This window comes from Halichoerus grypus, chromosome 2, assembly GCF_964656455.1.
Source record: "Halichoerus grypus chromosome 2, mHalGry1.hap1.1, whole genome shotgun sequence".
Lineage (NCBI taxonomy): Eukaryota > Metazoa > Chordata > Mammalia > Carnivora > Phocidae > Halichoerus > Halichoerus grypus.
Window position 1 is genome coordinate 180,221,436 of NC_135713.1, and position 17,281 is coordinate 180,238,716.

The 17,281-nt window shown below is 41.4% G+C and overlaps 1 protein-coding gene across 1 annotated transcript in view; it reads right to left on the reverse strand.

The window, feature by feature from the left end:
- The window catches only part of TOM1L1 (target of myb1 like 1 membrane trafficking protein), a 77,543-nt gene that overhangs the window by 41,296 nt on the left and 18,966 nt on the right, over positions 1-17,281 (reverse strand). The window contains exon 8 of the mRNA XM_036090831.2: positions 133-266. Within this exon, the coding sequence (XP_035946724.1) occupies positions 133-266 (134 nt within the window). The remainder of the gene's footprint in view (positions 1-132; positions 267-17,281) is intronic.

Below are 17,281 nucleotides of genomic sequence, written 5' to 3' on the forward strand. Positions count from 1 at the left end.
AAGGCAGCCTTGTCCTGAAGCTGTTCCTGGTCTTAACTGAGTGTTTACCCAGCAGGTACTCTTATAGGAATGCTGAGCCACTGCTGGGAAACTACAAGGGCAGGAGGGTAGGGAGGGTGCACATCAGCTCACCTCTCACATCCAAGGAGGGCGTTGTTCAAATCCTCATTCACTTGAATTAGCTCAACAGTTACATCTTCATTCTCCACCACTATGAGCAGGTCCATGATCCTCTCCTGCATCTCCCGACCTGTCTTATAAAGTTTCTGTCAAAGAAAGGAGAGAAATTTCTTTTTCTGTGCTAGGGAAGTTCTATAAAGAAACTGATGTACCAAAGCTGGTTGCTCACTTCCTCCATGAGTCACCTACAGGTGATTACCAAAGTATGTAATTATGTACAACCTGTCCTTCTTATCAGAAGGCAATGAGTTACACATGATTATATTTTCCTCTAAAAACCAAAATAGGTGTCATAAGAACACTATGGTACACTGCACAGAATACCAGACTAGAAATTAGAACTGGTGTATGGGAATTCTAGAGGTACCGCTTACTAGCTGCAGAATACAGAAATCACTTGTTTTCTAAATCCGTTTCCTCATTTGATAAATGAAAGTTATACTAATTGCCACATCTACCTCAAGGGGTGATATAAAAAGCAAATGAGATGTGTATAATGAGGAACTCTAGCACTATAAAGCACTACATAAAACACAAAATGCTTACTGTCGCTATTAGTGATAGTAGAAGAAAGGAGTAGTTAAAATACATTTATAGGGGCATAATTTTCCTATTACATTTTACTTAAATATTTGAAGTTTACAATTACAACATCACATCCCAACATAAATCGAACCAAAATTAGAAGAAAAAAAAGGTCAGGAATACTATCCTTGTTAGGACTACCTGGAGTCACTGCATTAAGCCAGGACTGCACTCCCCAAATTAGCTTTTCCTCATAAGCATCAGGGGCATCTACAGCCAACACACTGATTCAGAATCCCCAGGGCTGAGGGTCTGGGAATATATACATATACATATTCATATATACATATACACACACACAAATACATATATATATATTATTTTTTAGTAAGCATCCTAAAGTGTTTTTTATGTACACGGACAATTTGAAAACTGCTGTCTTACAACTTATATCCTTATAGGCAAGCTTGAGGAGCATAAAATATTCATATTTCTTCAAACCCACCTCAGCTAGAATTTGTAAACATAATAGTTTATTAAGGTCAGGCAAGAACACCTTCAAAATGAGAGCAACAGAACTTGCTAGATCATTAGACTATTCCACTATCTTACTCATTTTCCCTCAAGAAAGACAGACCTGCTGAAAAACTTATAGTCGGCAAAACCCATTTGGAGTCTCAAACCATCTATTACAAGAGTCCTGACAGGAAATCTCTAAAGAAATCAATCAAAGCATTAATAATTGGCATTTGGACTCAGAGGTAAAAGCCACTACCCTCTACAGAATGCTAACAAAAATATTTGGAAGACAGAAGGAAATGAAAAGGAAAAAAGTGATACAGACAGATAAAGGATAGACTCTGGGTTTTGTAACCGCAATCTGCAGCCAGAAAAACCGTCCTCTTTGCTAATGACATGGCCACTATCAGCAGGGGCTGGCAAACTTTTTCTTAAAGGCCCAGATAGTATTAAATATTTTCTGCTTTGTGGACCATATGTTCTCTGTCAGAGAACAGAACTACCTAACTTTGCCATTATAACATAAAAGAAACCACGGGTGATATGCAAATAAGTGGGTGTGGCCATATCCTAATAAAACAAAGCAGGTGTTAGGCTAAATTTGGCTTTCTATGGCCCCCTGGAATAGTGCAAAGAGAGCAGACTTTAGACTCTGTAGACCAAAGGCCGCCCCCATATGCATACCTGACATGGGATTTAGTTAAATTTTAGATTCAGTTTTGTTTTTTTACACATCTATAAAACAAGGATAACAACTATCTTGCAGGGTTGTTGTAAAAATAGAAAATGGTAAAGTTGAAACCCCAGGGTGACTGGCATACAGTGGGTAGTCAATAAATGTATTAATGATTGCATAAGAAGTATCACTGGAAAGTTAACTAGATAGCTAATACAACCCCGTATTACACCTTTACTCAGGACCCAATGTTCTTCTGAGGAGAGAACAAAGAACAGCACTTAACCCCCATGATGAACGAGAACTTTTCCATTACTGAGTATAATGAAATTGTTCTTGCTCACTGGCAGCCCTGCTAGAGCCATGTCAAGATCAAGGAAATACAATGGCTGTTAGATGCCCGTGACAAAAATGTCGAAATTAATTTGAAATGAATTTGCAGCCAACATCAATAGCCCCCGGTCACAAGAAGACCCTCTCAAAAGACAGATGGAATAGAAACATGAAAGGAACATCACATTTCTCAGCAGGTTTGCAGAGCAGAATTTGAAAAACCTCTTCAAAAGCCAGCCCACTCTGATCTTTGCAATTGATGTCTGTCTCCGAGGAGGGCCATGCCACCTGGAAAGAGCCTAGATCAAGCACCATGAACCAAGAGGATGGGTCAGAAGTTCCCCTGCAGCAGGCACCTGCAGGGCTGTGGATGTGGGGAGCCAGGCGGGGAGAGAGTCAAAACACAGAGTAACAGCCGCTGGTGCACATGTCCATCACAGAGCCCCTGGAATTGCCCCCCTTAAATACCATATCAAAGCAAAGGCAGGCTTCTCAGTTCAAGGGAATTTAACAATCAGTTCAAAAGTCTTTAGAGCAAAACAAAACGAGCTCATTAAGAGCTTCTTCTCCTGACATCCAGATGGCTCCTAGTCCTCCATGGAGGACTCAGGAGTTAAGGAAGGAGGTCCTTTTGTACTTTCAACTCCAACTGTAAGCAGCCCACATTCAGCAACAGAGTCCAACTCAATAAAAAGAAAAAAATAGAAGTGCCTGAACATCTTCCCTGAAAAAGTGAAAATGGGAAGAAATGTGTTTCTTGCAAGCCTTCTCTGGAAATAATACCTGCAAGGCAATACTCTTATTATCAGCCCATAACATATTTCCTCCCTCTCTGTCCTCCCTACCCAGACTGCAGGAGCCCCAGAGAACATCTCTATCTGCAAAAAAAAAAAAAAACTACCCCTCCCACCCTAAAACTGAACAGTTCTCAGCGTCACTTGCTTGTAGTCCTTTTCCTTTACAGAGATGCCAGCTGAGTGAATAGCAAATTAATGGTCAAGATCATACTTAAAAAGATCATTAACTCAGTAGAGTCCTTCTGATTCTTTTTCCTAACCAAATATTATCAAAATTTTATTTCCCCAAAAGCCTTTGTCTTCAGTAATTCCTTACCTCCTTTATCCTAAAGTCATTAATTCTTCAACAAAGATCATCAATCTATTCAATTCAACAGAAATTTAATGAACTCAGGGCGCCTGGGTGGCTCAGATGGTTAAGAGTCTGCCTTTGGCTCAGTCATGATCTACGGGTCCTGGGATGGAGCCCCACGTCAGGCTCCCGGCTCAGCAGGGAGTCTGCTTCTCCCTCTGCCTCTGCCTTTCCCCCTGCTTGTGCTCTCTCTCTCTCTGTCAAATGAATAAATAAAATCTTAAAAAAAAAAAAAAAGAAATTTAATAAACTCATTCAGTGTGCAAAGCATGTGCTATAAACATGCATAGTTGTATGGATTTAGAAGTATACGACTTGGTTACTGCCTTCAAGTTGCTTCCAACCTAGCTAGAGAGCTAGGGAAAAAACAGTGAGCCACCTATACTAGAAAGTCAATGAGAAGCAAGCTGGTATAATGGATAGAACACAGGTTCAGGAGAACAAGGTTCTCCCTCCAGCTCCATGACTTGCCACTGTAAAGGAAGGGAGATGGTCTCAGAGATAAAGTCCCTTCCACAAGTTTCTGAATGGTAAAGACAGTAAATGTCCAGTGGAGGACTTTTTATTTTACTGTGTTCCCCCCCCCACAACTGGTAACAAATTATCCTTATAGCATGAAATTTTAGATTGACCTGATTTTAAACTTCTCTACTAAGTTAGACTAAGGCTTTCTCCAGTTGTACGTTTTTTTTGTTTTTTTTTAAAGATTTTATTTATTTATTTGACAGAGAGAAAGAGATAGTGAGAGAGGGAACACAAGCAGGGGGAGCTGCAGGCAGAGGGAGAGGGAGAAGCAGGCTTCCCGCTGAGCAAGGAGCCCAATGTGGGGCTTGATCCCGGGACTCTGGGATCATGACCTGAGCCGAAGGCAGACACCTAACCAACTGAGCCACCCAGGTGCCCCATCTCCAGTTATACTCTGAAAATCAGAGCTTGCTTTCTTCTACAGAAGACTAAATCATTCTCTCCTTTCATTGCCCTACTGGGGCTAGGCAAAAGAAAGAGAAGACTGAAATGAGAGGTACCAGGAAAGTCAGCTATTCAAGGTAAGAGTAAAGTAGCCCAAAGCCAAGTGTAAAATGCCAAGAAAGCAAAGGCAAGACTCACGCCACAACATTTCATCCCTGTGACCAGAGCAGAACTCTTGACTCATCACAACACTCAAGACTGGATGCTGCTCAGACTCTTTGTACCCTACTCTGGGAAACTAAAAGAAATCCAGTTTCCACCCCCAATGAAGGTCAAAGTCCATGAGCAATATGGAAGCAGGGAAAGGTGTCTACTACACAAAATAGTTTTTCTGCCTAAGAGACTAACAAAGAGCAGGCGCCCTGCTAGTTAGCAGGGCTTCAGGATCTAATTGTTTAGCCTGAGCTGGAAGAACCAATAAGGGAGTTCATATATACCAGATTTCAGATGGAGGGACACAGACAGGGAATGGGCTGCAATTAACAGAACAGCTGGTAGCAAGTAAGCACCCGCAGACAAAACAGAAGAGCTTCTAAGTACAGAGGCTGGTTTTAACATTAACAAATTGCACATTAAGACTGTGACCACTGCTAAAGTGGATGTACGAGAAAAGCCAATGAATATTTTAGAGTTGTCCTATGTGTTGAATGCCGTTTGCGCTCCAGATGCACCATCCACACACTCTGCCCTGTTCTATGCCCCGGGGCCTGGCCTGCAGGGAACACCTCACCAGGTCCCGTGCCCTCTCACTTCCAACTGAGTTCAGCAAGCAGCACGCACTGGCAGGAAATGGGAAGGAAGGAAGGAAACTGAGATCTGGGTATTTTTCCCTCTACTTCTTCCACCAAAAGCACCTCTACTCTCAAGGCTGCTTTCTCCATTATTCTCACCTTTGGGTTCTGGCAAAACTTCCCTCTTGCCTACTTATGCCTCAGGATATTAGTTAATAGCACAGGATAGTGAACTAGCTCCTGTGGTTTCCCTAAACCCTGCATTATCTTGCTGAATAAATAGTACCTTGATTAAACTCTCCTCAAAATATTTAAATTGAGCATGCCATTTGTTTCAATGACAAACCCTACAAAAGCATGAAAATACATACTTAGAATCATTAAAATAGTAGGATGCCAGCACAGGGCTGAACAAACAGATCAAACAAACAAAACAGCCTCCAGAAAGATGTCCTTCTATTAGAATACAGAATACAAAAGGAGTGTTTGAAATTAATGGAGATGATAGGAATTGTTAGTAAATGTTATTTAGACAACCAGCCATCTAATTGGGAAAAAAAAAATGAAGATTAGTCTCTCATAGCAAGGATAAAGATTTTTATTTTATTTTTTAAGATTTTATTTATTTAAGAGTGTGTGTGTGTGAACGAGAGGGAGAGAGAATATGAAGCAGTCTCCGCACTGAGTACAGAGCCCAACATGGGGATCAATCCCACAACTCCAAGATCATGACCTGAGCTGAAATCTGGAGTCTGACACTTAACCAGGTGCCCCAAAGATTTTTAAGTTTTAATTTTTATTTTTGAGAGAGAGCAAGTGAGTGCAAAGTTGGGGGGAGGGGGGGGGAGGGGAGGGAGAAGCAGACTCAGTCCCAGCACCCTGGGATCATGACCTGAGCCGAAGGCAGACACTTAACCGACTGAGCCACCCAGGAGCCTAAGATTTTTATTTTAAACTAACATAAAATCTAGGGGAAGGAAAACATTAATTTATCAAAGCTATTTTTATTGAGTGATTACATCATGCCAGGCACTGCTCTGGGAGCCAGAACCTGAGCACTAGGTGAGATGAGCTTTGTGGAGCTTCTGTTCTAGTAGGAAAAGGCAGCTGAACACATATTCAAAAATAGCGTCCGAGTGCTAGGTGGAGGACGAAATGGCAGGAGACAAAAGTCGAGAGTCTAATGCCTGGGGAGTCAGGGCAGGTTTCTCAGAGGAGGTAACATACTAAGCTCAGAGTAAGGAGAAAAAGCTGGCCATTAGAAGAGAGGGGGAGCATGACGGTTGAGCACGAAATACTCTCTAGCAAGAACAAACTTGGTGTGTCCACAGAACAGGAGGGTGGCCAGTGTACACGGACCGAAGAGAAGAGCTGCATGGGCTGTGGAAGGAGAGGTAGTAGGAGCTGGTCAGGAGGGCTCTGCGGCCAGAATAAGGAGGTTGGGGTTTTATTCCAAGTGTGACGGGAAGCCGCTGCATGGTTCCAAGCAAGGACAGCATGAGGTGCTCTACCTTTTAAAAAGTTACATAGAGATGCTCAATATCATTAGTCATTAGGAAATGCAAATCAAAATCATAATAAGATACCACTTCACACCCGCCAGACAGCTTTTTAAAAAAAAACCCAGAAAATAACAAGTGTTGGCAAGGAAGCAGAGAAACTGGAACTCCTGTACAGTATCAGTGGGAATGTAAAATGGGGCAGCCACTGTGGAAAGCAGTTTGACAGTTCCTTAAAAAGTTAAACCCGGAGTCACAATTACTATACGACCCAGCAGTGCTACTCCTAGGTATAGGCTCAAAAGAAATGAACACAGGAATACAAAACAAAACTGGTAGATGAATGTTCATAGCAGCATTAATAGCCAAAAGGTGAACACAACCCAAATGTCCATCAACTAATAAATGCATAAATAAGATGCAGCATATCCACACAATGGAATATCATTCACTAAAGGAATGCAATTCTGCCAGGTGCCCCATGAGTGAACCCTGAAAAGAGGTTAGTGATGTAGAAGTGAAAGAAACCAAACACAATAGCCATATAGTGCATCATTACATTTATATAAAATACCCAGAATAGGTAAATTCATAGAAATAGTAAGCAGGTAGGTAGAACTGGGCAAAGACAGGAAGGGGGAGAGACTGCTCAATGGGTATGGGGTTTCTGTTTTGGAACTAGTTCCAAAAGTTTTGGAACCAAGTAGAAGGAATGGCTCCATTGTGAATGTACTAGATGCCACCACATCATATACTTTAAGACTGTTACTTTTTATTTTTTTAAAAAGATTTTATTTGAGAGAGAACGAACATAAGCGTGTGCATAAGCGGGGGGATGAGCAGAGGGAGAGGGAGAAACATGCTCCCTGCTGAGTAGGGAGCCCATTGCAGCTTGATCCCAGGACTCCCAGTTCATGACCTGAGCTGAAGGCAGACGCTTAACTGACTGAGCCACCCAGGCACTCTGGTTAATTCTTTTTTTTTTTTTTTTTTATGGAGGTTATTTATTTATTATGTGAATTTTACCTCAAGTTTTAGAAAAAGCAAGCTGTATAGTTTTTGGTTTCCAGCACATACTCAAGATCCAGTATTATGCTCAAGATCCTGAAAACCTTCCTGATAACAAAATACCTAAAAAAAAAAGAACCTGCTGGATACAATATAATGCTATTTTAACAAACATGCCTAAGCTTTCAAGAAAGATTGAGAAACCCTCAAAGGCTGAAAAACCATATAGGACCCAAGATAGTAGAGGCAATAAAGGTACAAGGCTTGAAAGGCACCCATCTGTCAAGATCCAATAAGCTTGAGAGGCTGGGGTCTGATCAAGATAGGACGATGGATCAAAGACTCCCATATGTAGCTGGGACCCCTAAAAAGCTAACCGATATGTAAAATAAGAAATATATATATATTGGTCTCTGCCCCTGGTTCCTGAAAAAGAGCTCCTAAATACCTAGGAATTCCCTGGGTGACAGAAGCATCTTAAGTTCTTTTTTTTTTTTTTTAAAGATTTTATTTGTTTATTTGAGAGAGAGAGAATGAGAGAGAGCACATGAGAGGGGGGAGGGTCAGAGGGAGAAGCAGACTCCCTGCCGAGCAGGGAGCCCGATGCGGGACTCGATCCAGGGACCCCAGGATCATGACCTGAGCCGAAGGCAGTCGCTTAACCAACTGAGCCACCCAGGCGCCCGCATCTTAAGTTCTAATGAGGCAACTCTTGGTGGGCTTCTAGAGGGGCGCTGGTCACCAGAGAGACCAAACCACAATCAGAAGCTTGGAACTTCAGCCCCACCCTCCATCCTCTGCGTAGGGAGAGGGGCTGAAGATTAGAGCTAATAATCAATATGCCTATGTGATAAAGTGTCCATAAAAATCCCAAAACAAGGAGTTTAGAGGGTTTCCAGGTAGATGAACACATCCACATCCCAACTCCATGGGAACAAAAGCTCCTGCAGCACTTGGAACCCTCTGGACCTTGTCCTGTATATCTTTCACCTGACTATTCATCTGCATCCTTCGTAACACCCTCTATAATAAAGCAGTAAATATAAATGTTTCCCTGAGTTCTGTGAGGCATTCTAGCAAATGGTCCAACCCAAGGAGGGGGTTGTGGGAACCCCCAGTTACAGCTTACTGGCCAAAAGTATGGGATACTCAGATTTCTCCAACAGGCATCTGAAGTGGGGATGGTCTGACGGAACTGACCCCTTAACCTGTGGGGTCTGTGCTAACTCTGGGTAGTTAGCGTCAGAACTGTAATGAGAGGGGGGCAAAACCTCTCATACCTGGTGTCAGAAGTATCATGAGAAGAGAAATAGTTTTATGAGCTAATTGAGAGTACAAGAAAAAAATTCCAATTCTTGTCAAAAGAACGTAAGAATAGCACTCCTTAGGAGATCTCTCTGTGTTACTAACAAAAAACATAAAAAGAGAAATAAAGTTACACATTCAATAGGCTCCATAAAACCAAGCTGATCAGGTGCCAGAACCCATTCAGCTTCAATGGGCCATGAGTGGTATTCTAATGTTGATTTACACCCCAAGTCTCCTTATTATTCAAGCCAACACACAGCCCTAAACACTGGCATCGAAACAGCATATTAGCATTATCCTTGCAAAATGCAACCAAACATCTGCACCCAAAGACTCTGACACAAAAAACATTTCCCTGCTCTCCAGGATGGCACACAGTATAAAGCTGGATTCGCATAGTTAAATGGGATGTTCCAGCGTACATTTTGTTGTTGTTGTTGTTGTGTCTTTTAAAAAATTTTTTATTGTTATGTAAATCACCATACATTACATCATTAGTTTTTGATGTAGTGTTCCATGATTCATTGTTTGTGCATAATACCCAGTGCTCCATGCAGAACGTGCCCTCTTTAATACCCATCACCAGGCTAACCCATCCTCATACCCCCTTCCCCTCTAGAACCCTCAGTTTGTTTTTCAGAGTCCATCGTCTCCCATGGTTCGTCTCCCCCTCCGATTTCCCCCCCTTCATTCTTCCCCTCCTACTTTTTTTTTTCTTAACATATATTGCATTATTTGTTTCAGAGGTACAGATCTGTGATTCAACAGTCTTGCACAATTCACAGCGCTCATCATAGCACATACCCTCCCCAGTGTCTATCACCCAGCCACCCCATCCCTCCCACCCCACCCCCCACTCCAGCAACCCTCAGTTTGTTTCCTGAGATTAAGAATTCCTCATATCAGTGAGGTCATATGATACATGTCTTTCTCTGTTTGACTTATTTCGCTCAGCATAACACCCTCCAGTTCCATCCATGTTGTTGCAAATGGCAAGATCTCATTCCTTTTGATGGCTGCATAATATTCCATTGTATATATATACCACCTCTTCTTTATCCATTCATCTGTCGATGGACATCTTTGGCTATTGTAGACATTGCTGCTATAAATATCGGGGTGCACATACCCCTTCAGATCCCTACATTTCTGTCTTTGGGATAAATACCCAGTAATGCAATTGCTGGATCATATGGTAGCTCTATTTTCACCTTTTTGAGAAACCTCCAAACTGTTTTCTAGAGTGGTGGCACCAGCTTCCATTCCCACCAAAAGTGTAGGAGGGTTCCCCTTTCTCCACATCCCCACCAACATCTGTCATTTCCTGACTTGTTAATTTTAGCCATTCTGACTGGTGTGAGGTGGTATCTCATTGAGGTTTTGATTTGGATTTCCCTGATGCTGAGCAATGTTGAGCACTTTTTCATGTGTCTGTTGCCCATTTGGATGTCTTCTTTGGAAAAATGTCTGTTCATGTCTTCTGCCCATTTCTTGATGGGATTCTTTGTTCTTTGGGTGTTGAGTTTGATAAGTTCTTTATAGATTTTGGATACTAGCCCTTTATCTGATATGTCATTTGCAAATAACTTCTCCCATTCTGTCGGTTGTCTTTTGGTTTTGTTGACTGTTTCTTTTGCTGTGCAAAAGCTTTTTATCTTGATGAAGTCCCAATAGTTCATCTTTGCCCTTGCTTCCCTTGCCTTTGGCGATGTTTCTAGGAAGAAGTTGCTGCGGCTGAGGTCGAAGAGGTTGCTGCCTGTGTTCTCCTTTAGGATTTTCAGGGGCTCCTGTCTCACATTTAGGTCTTTCAACCATTTGGAGTCTATTTTTGTGTGTGGTGTAAGGAAATGGTCCAGTTTCATTCTTCTGCATGTGGCTGTCCACTTTTCCCAACACCATTTGTTGAAGAGACTGTCTTTTTTCCATTGGATGTTCTTTCCTGCTTTGTCAAAGATGAGTTGACCATAGAATTGAGGGTCCATTTCTGGGCTCTCTATTCTGTTCCATTGATCTATGCGTCTGTTTTTGTGCCAGTACCATACTGTCTTGATGATGAGAGCTTTGTAATAGAGCTGGAAGACTGGAATTGTGATGCCGCCAGCTTTTTTTTTCAACATTCCACTGGCTATTCAGGGTCTCTTCTGGTTCCATACAAATGTTAGGATTATTTGTTCCATTTCTTTGAAAAAAATGGATGGTATTTTGATGGGGATTGCATTGAATGTGTAGATTGCTCTAGGTAGCATTGACATCTTCACAATATTTGTTCTTCCAATCCATGAGCATGGAACGTTTTTCCATTTCTTTGTGTATTCCTCCATTTCTTTCATGAGTATTTTATAGTTTTCTGAGTAGAGATCCTTTGCCTCTTTGGTTAGATTTATTCCTACGTATCTTATGGTTTGGGGTGCAATTGTAAATGGGATCGACTCCTTAATTTTCCTTTCTTCTGCCTTGTTGTTGGTGTATAGGAATGCCACTGATTTCTGTGCACTGATTTTATATCCTGCCACTTTACTGAATTCCTGTATGAGTTCTAGCAGTTTTGGGGTGGAGTCTTTTGGGTTTTCCACATAAAGTATCAAATCGTCTGCAAAGAGTGAGAGTTTGACTTCTTCATTGCCAATTTGGATGCCTTTGATTTCTTTCTGTTGTCTGATTGCTGTGGCTAGGACTTCTAATACTATGTTGGATAGCAGTGGTGATAGTGGACATCCCTGCTGCATTCCTGACCTTAGGGGGAAAGCTCTCAGTTTTTCCCCATTGAGAATGATATTCGCTGTAGGTTTTTCATAGATGGCTTTTATGATATTGAGGTATGTACCTTGATCAAGAAAGGATGCTGTACTTTGTCAAATGCTTTATTCTGCATCTATTGAGAGGATCATATGATTCTTGTTCTTTCGTTAATGTATTGTAACATGTTCATTGATTTGCGGATGTTCAACCAACCTTGCAGCCCAGGGATAAACCCCACTTGGTCGTGGTGAATAATCCTTTTAATGTACTGTTGGATCCTATTGGCTAGTATTTTGGTGAGAATTTTTGCATCCATGTTCATCAAGGATATTGGTAATTCTCCTTTTGGATGGGGTCTTTGTCTGGTTTGGGGATCAAGGTAATTGTGGCCTCATAAAACGAGTTTGGAAGTTTTCCTTCCATTTCTATTTTTTGGAACAGTTTCAGAAGAATAGGTATTAATTCTTCTTGAAATGTTTGGTAGAATTCCCCTGGGAAGCCATCTGGCCCTGGGCTTTTGTGTTTTGGGAGATTTTTGATGACTGCTTCAATTTCGTTAGTGGTGATAGGTCTGTTCAGGTTTTCTATTTCTTCCTGGTTCCGTTTTGGTAGTTGATACATCTCTAGGAATGCATCCATTTCTTCCAGGTTATCTAATTTGCTGGCATATAGCTGCTCATAACATGTTCTTATAATTGTTTGTATTTCTTTGGTGTTGGTTGTGATCGCTCCTCTTTCATTCATGATTTTGTTGATTTGGGTCATTTCTCTTTTCTTTTTGATAAGTCTGGCCAGGGCTTTATCAATCTTGTTAATTCTTTCAAAAAACCAGCTCCTTGTTTCGTTGATCTGTTCTACTGTTCTTTTGGTTTCTATTTCATTGATTTCTGCTCTGATCTTTACTATTTCTCTTCTCCTGCTGGGTTTAGGCTTCATTTGCTGTTCTTTCTCCAGCTCCTTTAGGTGTAGGGTTAGGTTGTGTACTTGAGACCTTTCTTGTTTCTTGAGAAAGGCTTGTATTGCTATATACTTTCCTCTTAGGACTGCCTTTGCTGCATCCCAAAGATTTTGAACAGTTGTGTTTTCATTTTCATTGGTTTCCATGAATTTTTTTAATTCTTCTTTAATTTCCTGGTTGACCTATTCATTCTTGAGTAGGATGCTCTTTAGCCTCCATGTATTTGAGTTCTTTCCAACTTTCCTCTTGTGATTGAGTTCTAGTTTCAAAGCATTGTGGTCTGAAAATAGGCAGGGAATGATCCCAATCTTTTGGTACCAGTTGAGACCTGATTTGTGACCTAGGATGTGATCTATTCTGGAGAATGTTCCATGGGCACTAGAGAAGAATGTGTATTCCGTTGCTTTGGGATGGAATGTTCTGAATATGTCTGTGAAGTCCATTTGGTCCAGTGTGTCATTTAAAGTCTTTATTTCCTTGTTGATCTTTTGCTTAGATGATCTGTCCATTTGAGTGAGGGGGGTGTTAAAGTCCCCCACTATTATTGTATTGTTGTCAATGTGTTTCTTTGCTTTTGTTATTAATTACCTTATATAATTGGCTGCTCCCATGTTAGGGGCAAAATATTTACAATTGTTAGATCTTCTTGTTGGATAGACCCTTTAAGTAGGATATAGTGTCCCTCCTCATCTCTTATTACAGTCTTTGGTTTAAAATCTAATTTGTCTGCTATAAGGATTGCCACCCCAGCTTTCTTTTGGTGTCCATTAGCATGGTAAATGGTTTTCCACCCCCTCACTTTCAATCTGGGGGTGTCTTTGGGTCTAAAATGAGTCTCTTGCAGACAGCATATCGATGGGTCTTGTTTTTTAATCCAATCTGATAGCCTGTGTCTTTTGATTAAGGCATTTAGCCCATTTACATTCAGGGTAACTACTGAAAGATAGGAATTTAGTGCCATTGTATTGCCTGTAAGGTGACTGTTACTGTATATTGTCTGTGTTCCTTTCTGGTCTATGTTGCTTTTAGGCTCTCTCTTTGCTTAGAGGACCCCTTTCAAGATTTCTTATAGGGCTGGTTTGGTGTTTGCAAATTCCTTTAGTTTTTGTTTGTCCTGGAAGCTTTTTATCTCTCCTTCTATTTTCAATGACAGCCTAGCTGGATATAGTATTCTTGGCTGCATACTTTTCTCATTTAGTTTTCTGAATCTATCCTGCCAGTCCTTTCTGGCCTGCCAGGTCTCTGTGGATAGGTCTGTTGCCAATCTAATGTTTCTACCATTGTAAGTTACATATCTCTTCTCCCGAGCTGCTTTCAGGATTTTCTCTTTGTCTCTGAGACTCATAAGTTTTACTTTTAGATGTCGGGGTGTTGACCTATTTTTACTGATTTTGAGAGGGGTTCTCTGTGCCTCCTGGATTTTGAGGCCTGTTTCCTTCCCCAAATTAGGGAAGTTCTGTCCTATAATTTGCTCCAATATACCTTCTGCCCCCCTCTCTCTTTCTTCTTCTTCTGGGATCCCAATTATTCTAATGTTGTTTCGTCTTATGGTATCGCTTATCTCTCGAATTCTACCCTCGTGATCCAGTAGTTGTTTATCTCTCTTTTTCTTAGCTTCTTTATTTTCCATCATTTGGTCTTCTATATCACTGATTCTCTCTTCTGCCTCATTTATCCTAGCAGTTAGTGACCCCATTTTTGATTGCACCTCATTAATAGCCTTTTTGATTTTGACTTGGTTAGATTTTAGTTATTTCTCCAGAAAGGGTTTCTCTAATAACTTCCATGCTTTTTTCAAGCCCAGCTAGTATCTTTAAAGTAATGATTCTGAACTCTAGATCTGACGTCGTACTAATGTCCGTATTGAGTAGGTCCCTGGCAGTTGGTACTACCTCTTGTTCTTTTTGTGGAGGTGATTTTTTCCGTCTTGTCATTTTGTCCAGAAGAGAACAGATGAATGAGAGAACAAAATACTAACAGGGTAACAACGTCCCCAGAAAATATACTCTAAACAAATCAGAAAAGACCTGAAGCCGGGGGAAAAGAAAGGGAAAGAAAGAAAAAAGAAAAAGATAAAAGCAAACAAAAACAGAACAAAACAGAACAAAAAAACAGAATATGATCTAATATGATCAGGCTGGTGCATAGATCAGTGCCACACACTAGATTTTGGGTGCATTTTGGTCTGTTAGAAGAAAGTGCCTCCCAATATTTTAAAGAAAGAAAAACTTATATATGTACAAAAATAAGGATTGATATGATGAAGGGATGGAATATGATTGTAAAGATGAAAATTATAAAAAATTTTATAAAAGGAATTGATAAGAAGTTGTTTGAAAAAAGAAAGAAGAGGATTTAAAAAAAAAAAGGGAGAGAATGTGAGCAGGCAGGAGACTAGAACAAAGCCATACACTAGAGATTTAGGGTATATTTTGATCTGTTAGAAGAAACTGTATCTCAAAATTTTAAAGAGAGAACAACTTATATATATATGCCAAAAATAAGGGTAACTACTATGAAGGGATAGAATATGACTCTAAAAATGAAAAATAAAAATGTTTTTTAAAAAAGGGATTGATAAGATGATGGTTGAAATAGGGAAAAAGAAAAGAAAAAAGACAGTTAAAAAAAATTAACTTTGAAAGACTAAAGAATCATGGTAAAAAAGTCATGGATTCTATGTGCAGTATTCCCCTAGTGCTGGAGTTCTGCCGTTCTCATTGATCAGTAAACTTGGTCTTGGCTGGCTGTTCTTGCTGATCTTCTTGGGGAGGGGCCTGTTGCCATGGTTCCAAATGTCTTTGCCGGAGGCGGAATTGCCCCACCCTTGCCAGGTCTGGGCTAAGTAATCTGCTCGGGTTTGCTCTCGGGAGCTTTTGTTCCCTGCAAGCTTTTGGTACAGCTTTGCAGGACGAGAGTGAAAATGGCGGCCTCCCAATCTCCGCCCCGGAGGAGCCGAGAACTCGGGGCCCCGCTCCTCAGTGAGCCCCCAGAGAAAAGCAGTCACTGCTGTCTCCCCGGTCTCTGGCCACACTCCGTGCTCACCTGGCCTGTGACCGTGCGTTTCTATCTCTGGCATCCGACTCGGTGTGGACTCTCCAAACCCAGCAGATCCCCGCGGTGCGCTCCTGCGCCTCTCCTCCCGGGGAAGGAAGGGGAGTCTCCCCGGATCTGCCGCTTGTTGGGTCCCTGCTGGAGGAACAGTGGCCCGACTGTGCCGCAGATCACGGTTTATGACAACCCCGAGGTGAGAGCCCGCTCCTTGGCTCCGTCTCTGCAACTGGCTTCCCCGCTCTGATCCCTGGGCGCTCTGCTGCACTCAGGCACCCCTGGTCTTTCTGTGACCCCGAGGGTCCTGAGACCACACTGTCCCACGAGGGTTCCACCCCCAGCTTAGCCACTGGAGTGATGTTCCTCAGCGGAGCAGACTTCTGAAAGTTCCGTTTTGTGTTCCGCGGCTCTATCACTTGCCAGAAGCGGCCGACGAAGGCCCCTCCCCCGCCGTCTATCCTCCTGAATGTCGCCTCGGATTCACTTCTCCGCACGTCCTACCTTCCAGAAAGTCGTCGCTTTTCTGTTCAGAGAGTTGTTGCTATTCTTTTCTTCAGTCTCCTGTTGAGTTTGTATGTGTTCAGAATGGTTTGATCCCTATCCAGCTGAATTCCTGAGACCAGACGAAATCCAGGTCTCCTACTCCTCCGCCATCTTGCTCCACCTATCTCCAGCGTACATTTTTAATGAGGGATTGTTTGCCGCAGATAGATGAAGAGAGGAGAAAAGTCGTAAATCATGTCACTTTAGAAGCTCTGGAAGGCCTGTGAAGACCATATGGCACCAGAAATATTGCTGTGGCCATTTCTGAAAAATACTACCTGTCCCATAGTCTTACTTTGATATTTAATTTTTAAATTTTAGTTAACACACTTGTTACACATCATGAGTCACAAAATTTATTACCTGTAAAAGCCTTCAATTGTGGATTTTTAAAAAAGGATTACTACATAGGAACGATATTTAATGATTAATTTTCTTTTTAATCTCCTAATAGCATATATTAATATTACCTTTGTTTGTTAAGTATCCTCTTAGCTCTTCATTTTATACATATAGAAACGAAGTCCAGTGATCCTAAATGATCTGTCCAAGGCCAAGAACCCCAAGAATCCTTAGCAAAATGATGGGAGGTTCCTACATAAAATACTCTAAAAATAATAAACTTACAGCCCCTGATCCAAAATATTGATTTGTTTCTCAAGGCTGATGTTCTGTAGGGTGTTAACATGCTCAGCAAATGGGGATTCTCTGGTCAAATTGGTTTGTAAATGTTGGGTTAAATAAAGACTCTTAGAAAAAAGAAGAAGAAGAATGTAGCAGGAGGGGAAGAATGAAGGGGGGGAAATCGGAGGGGGAGAAGAACCATGAGAGACGATGGACTCTGAAAAACAAACTGAGGGTTCTAGAGGGGAGGGGGGTGGGAGGATGGGTTAGCCTGGTGATGGGTATTGAGGAGGGCACGTTCTGCATGGAGCACTGGGTGTTATGCACAAACAATGAATCATGGAACACTGTATCTAAAACTAATGATGTAATGTATGGGGATTAACACAACAATATAAAAATTAAAAAAAAAAAAGACTCTTAGGCACCTTTACTGTACTAAGAAGCTTATGAACCTCCAAGAGGAGAA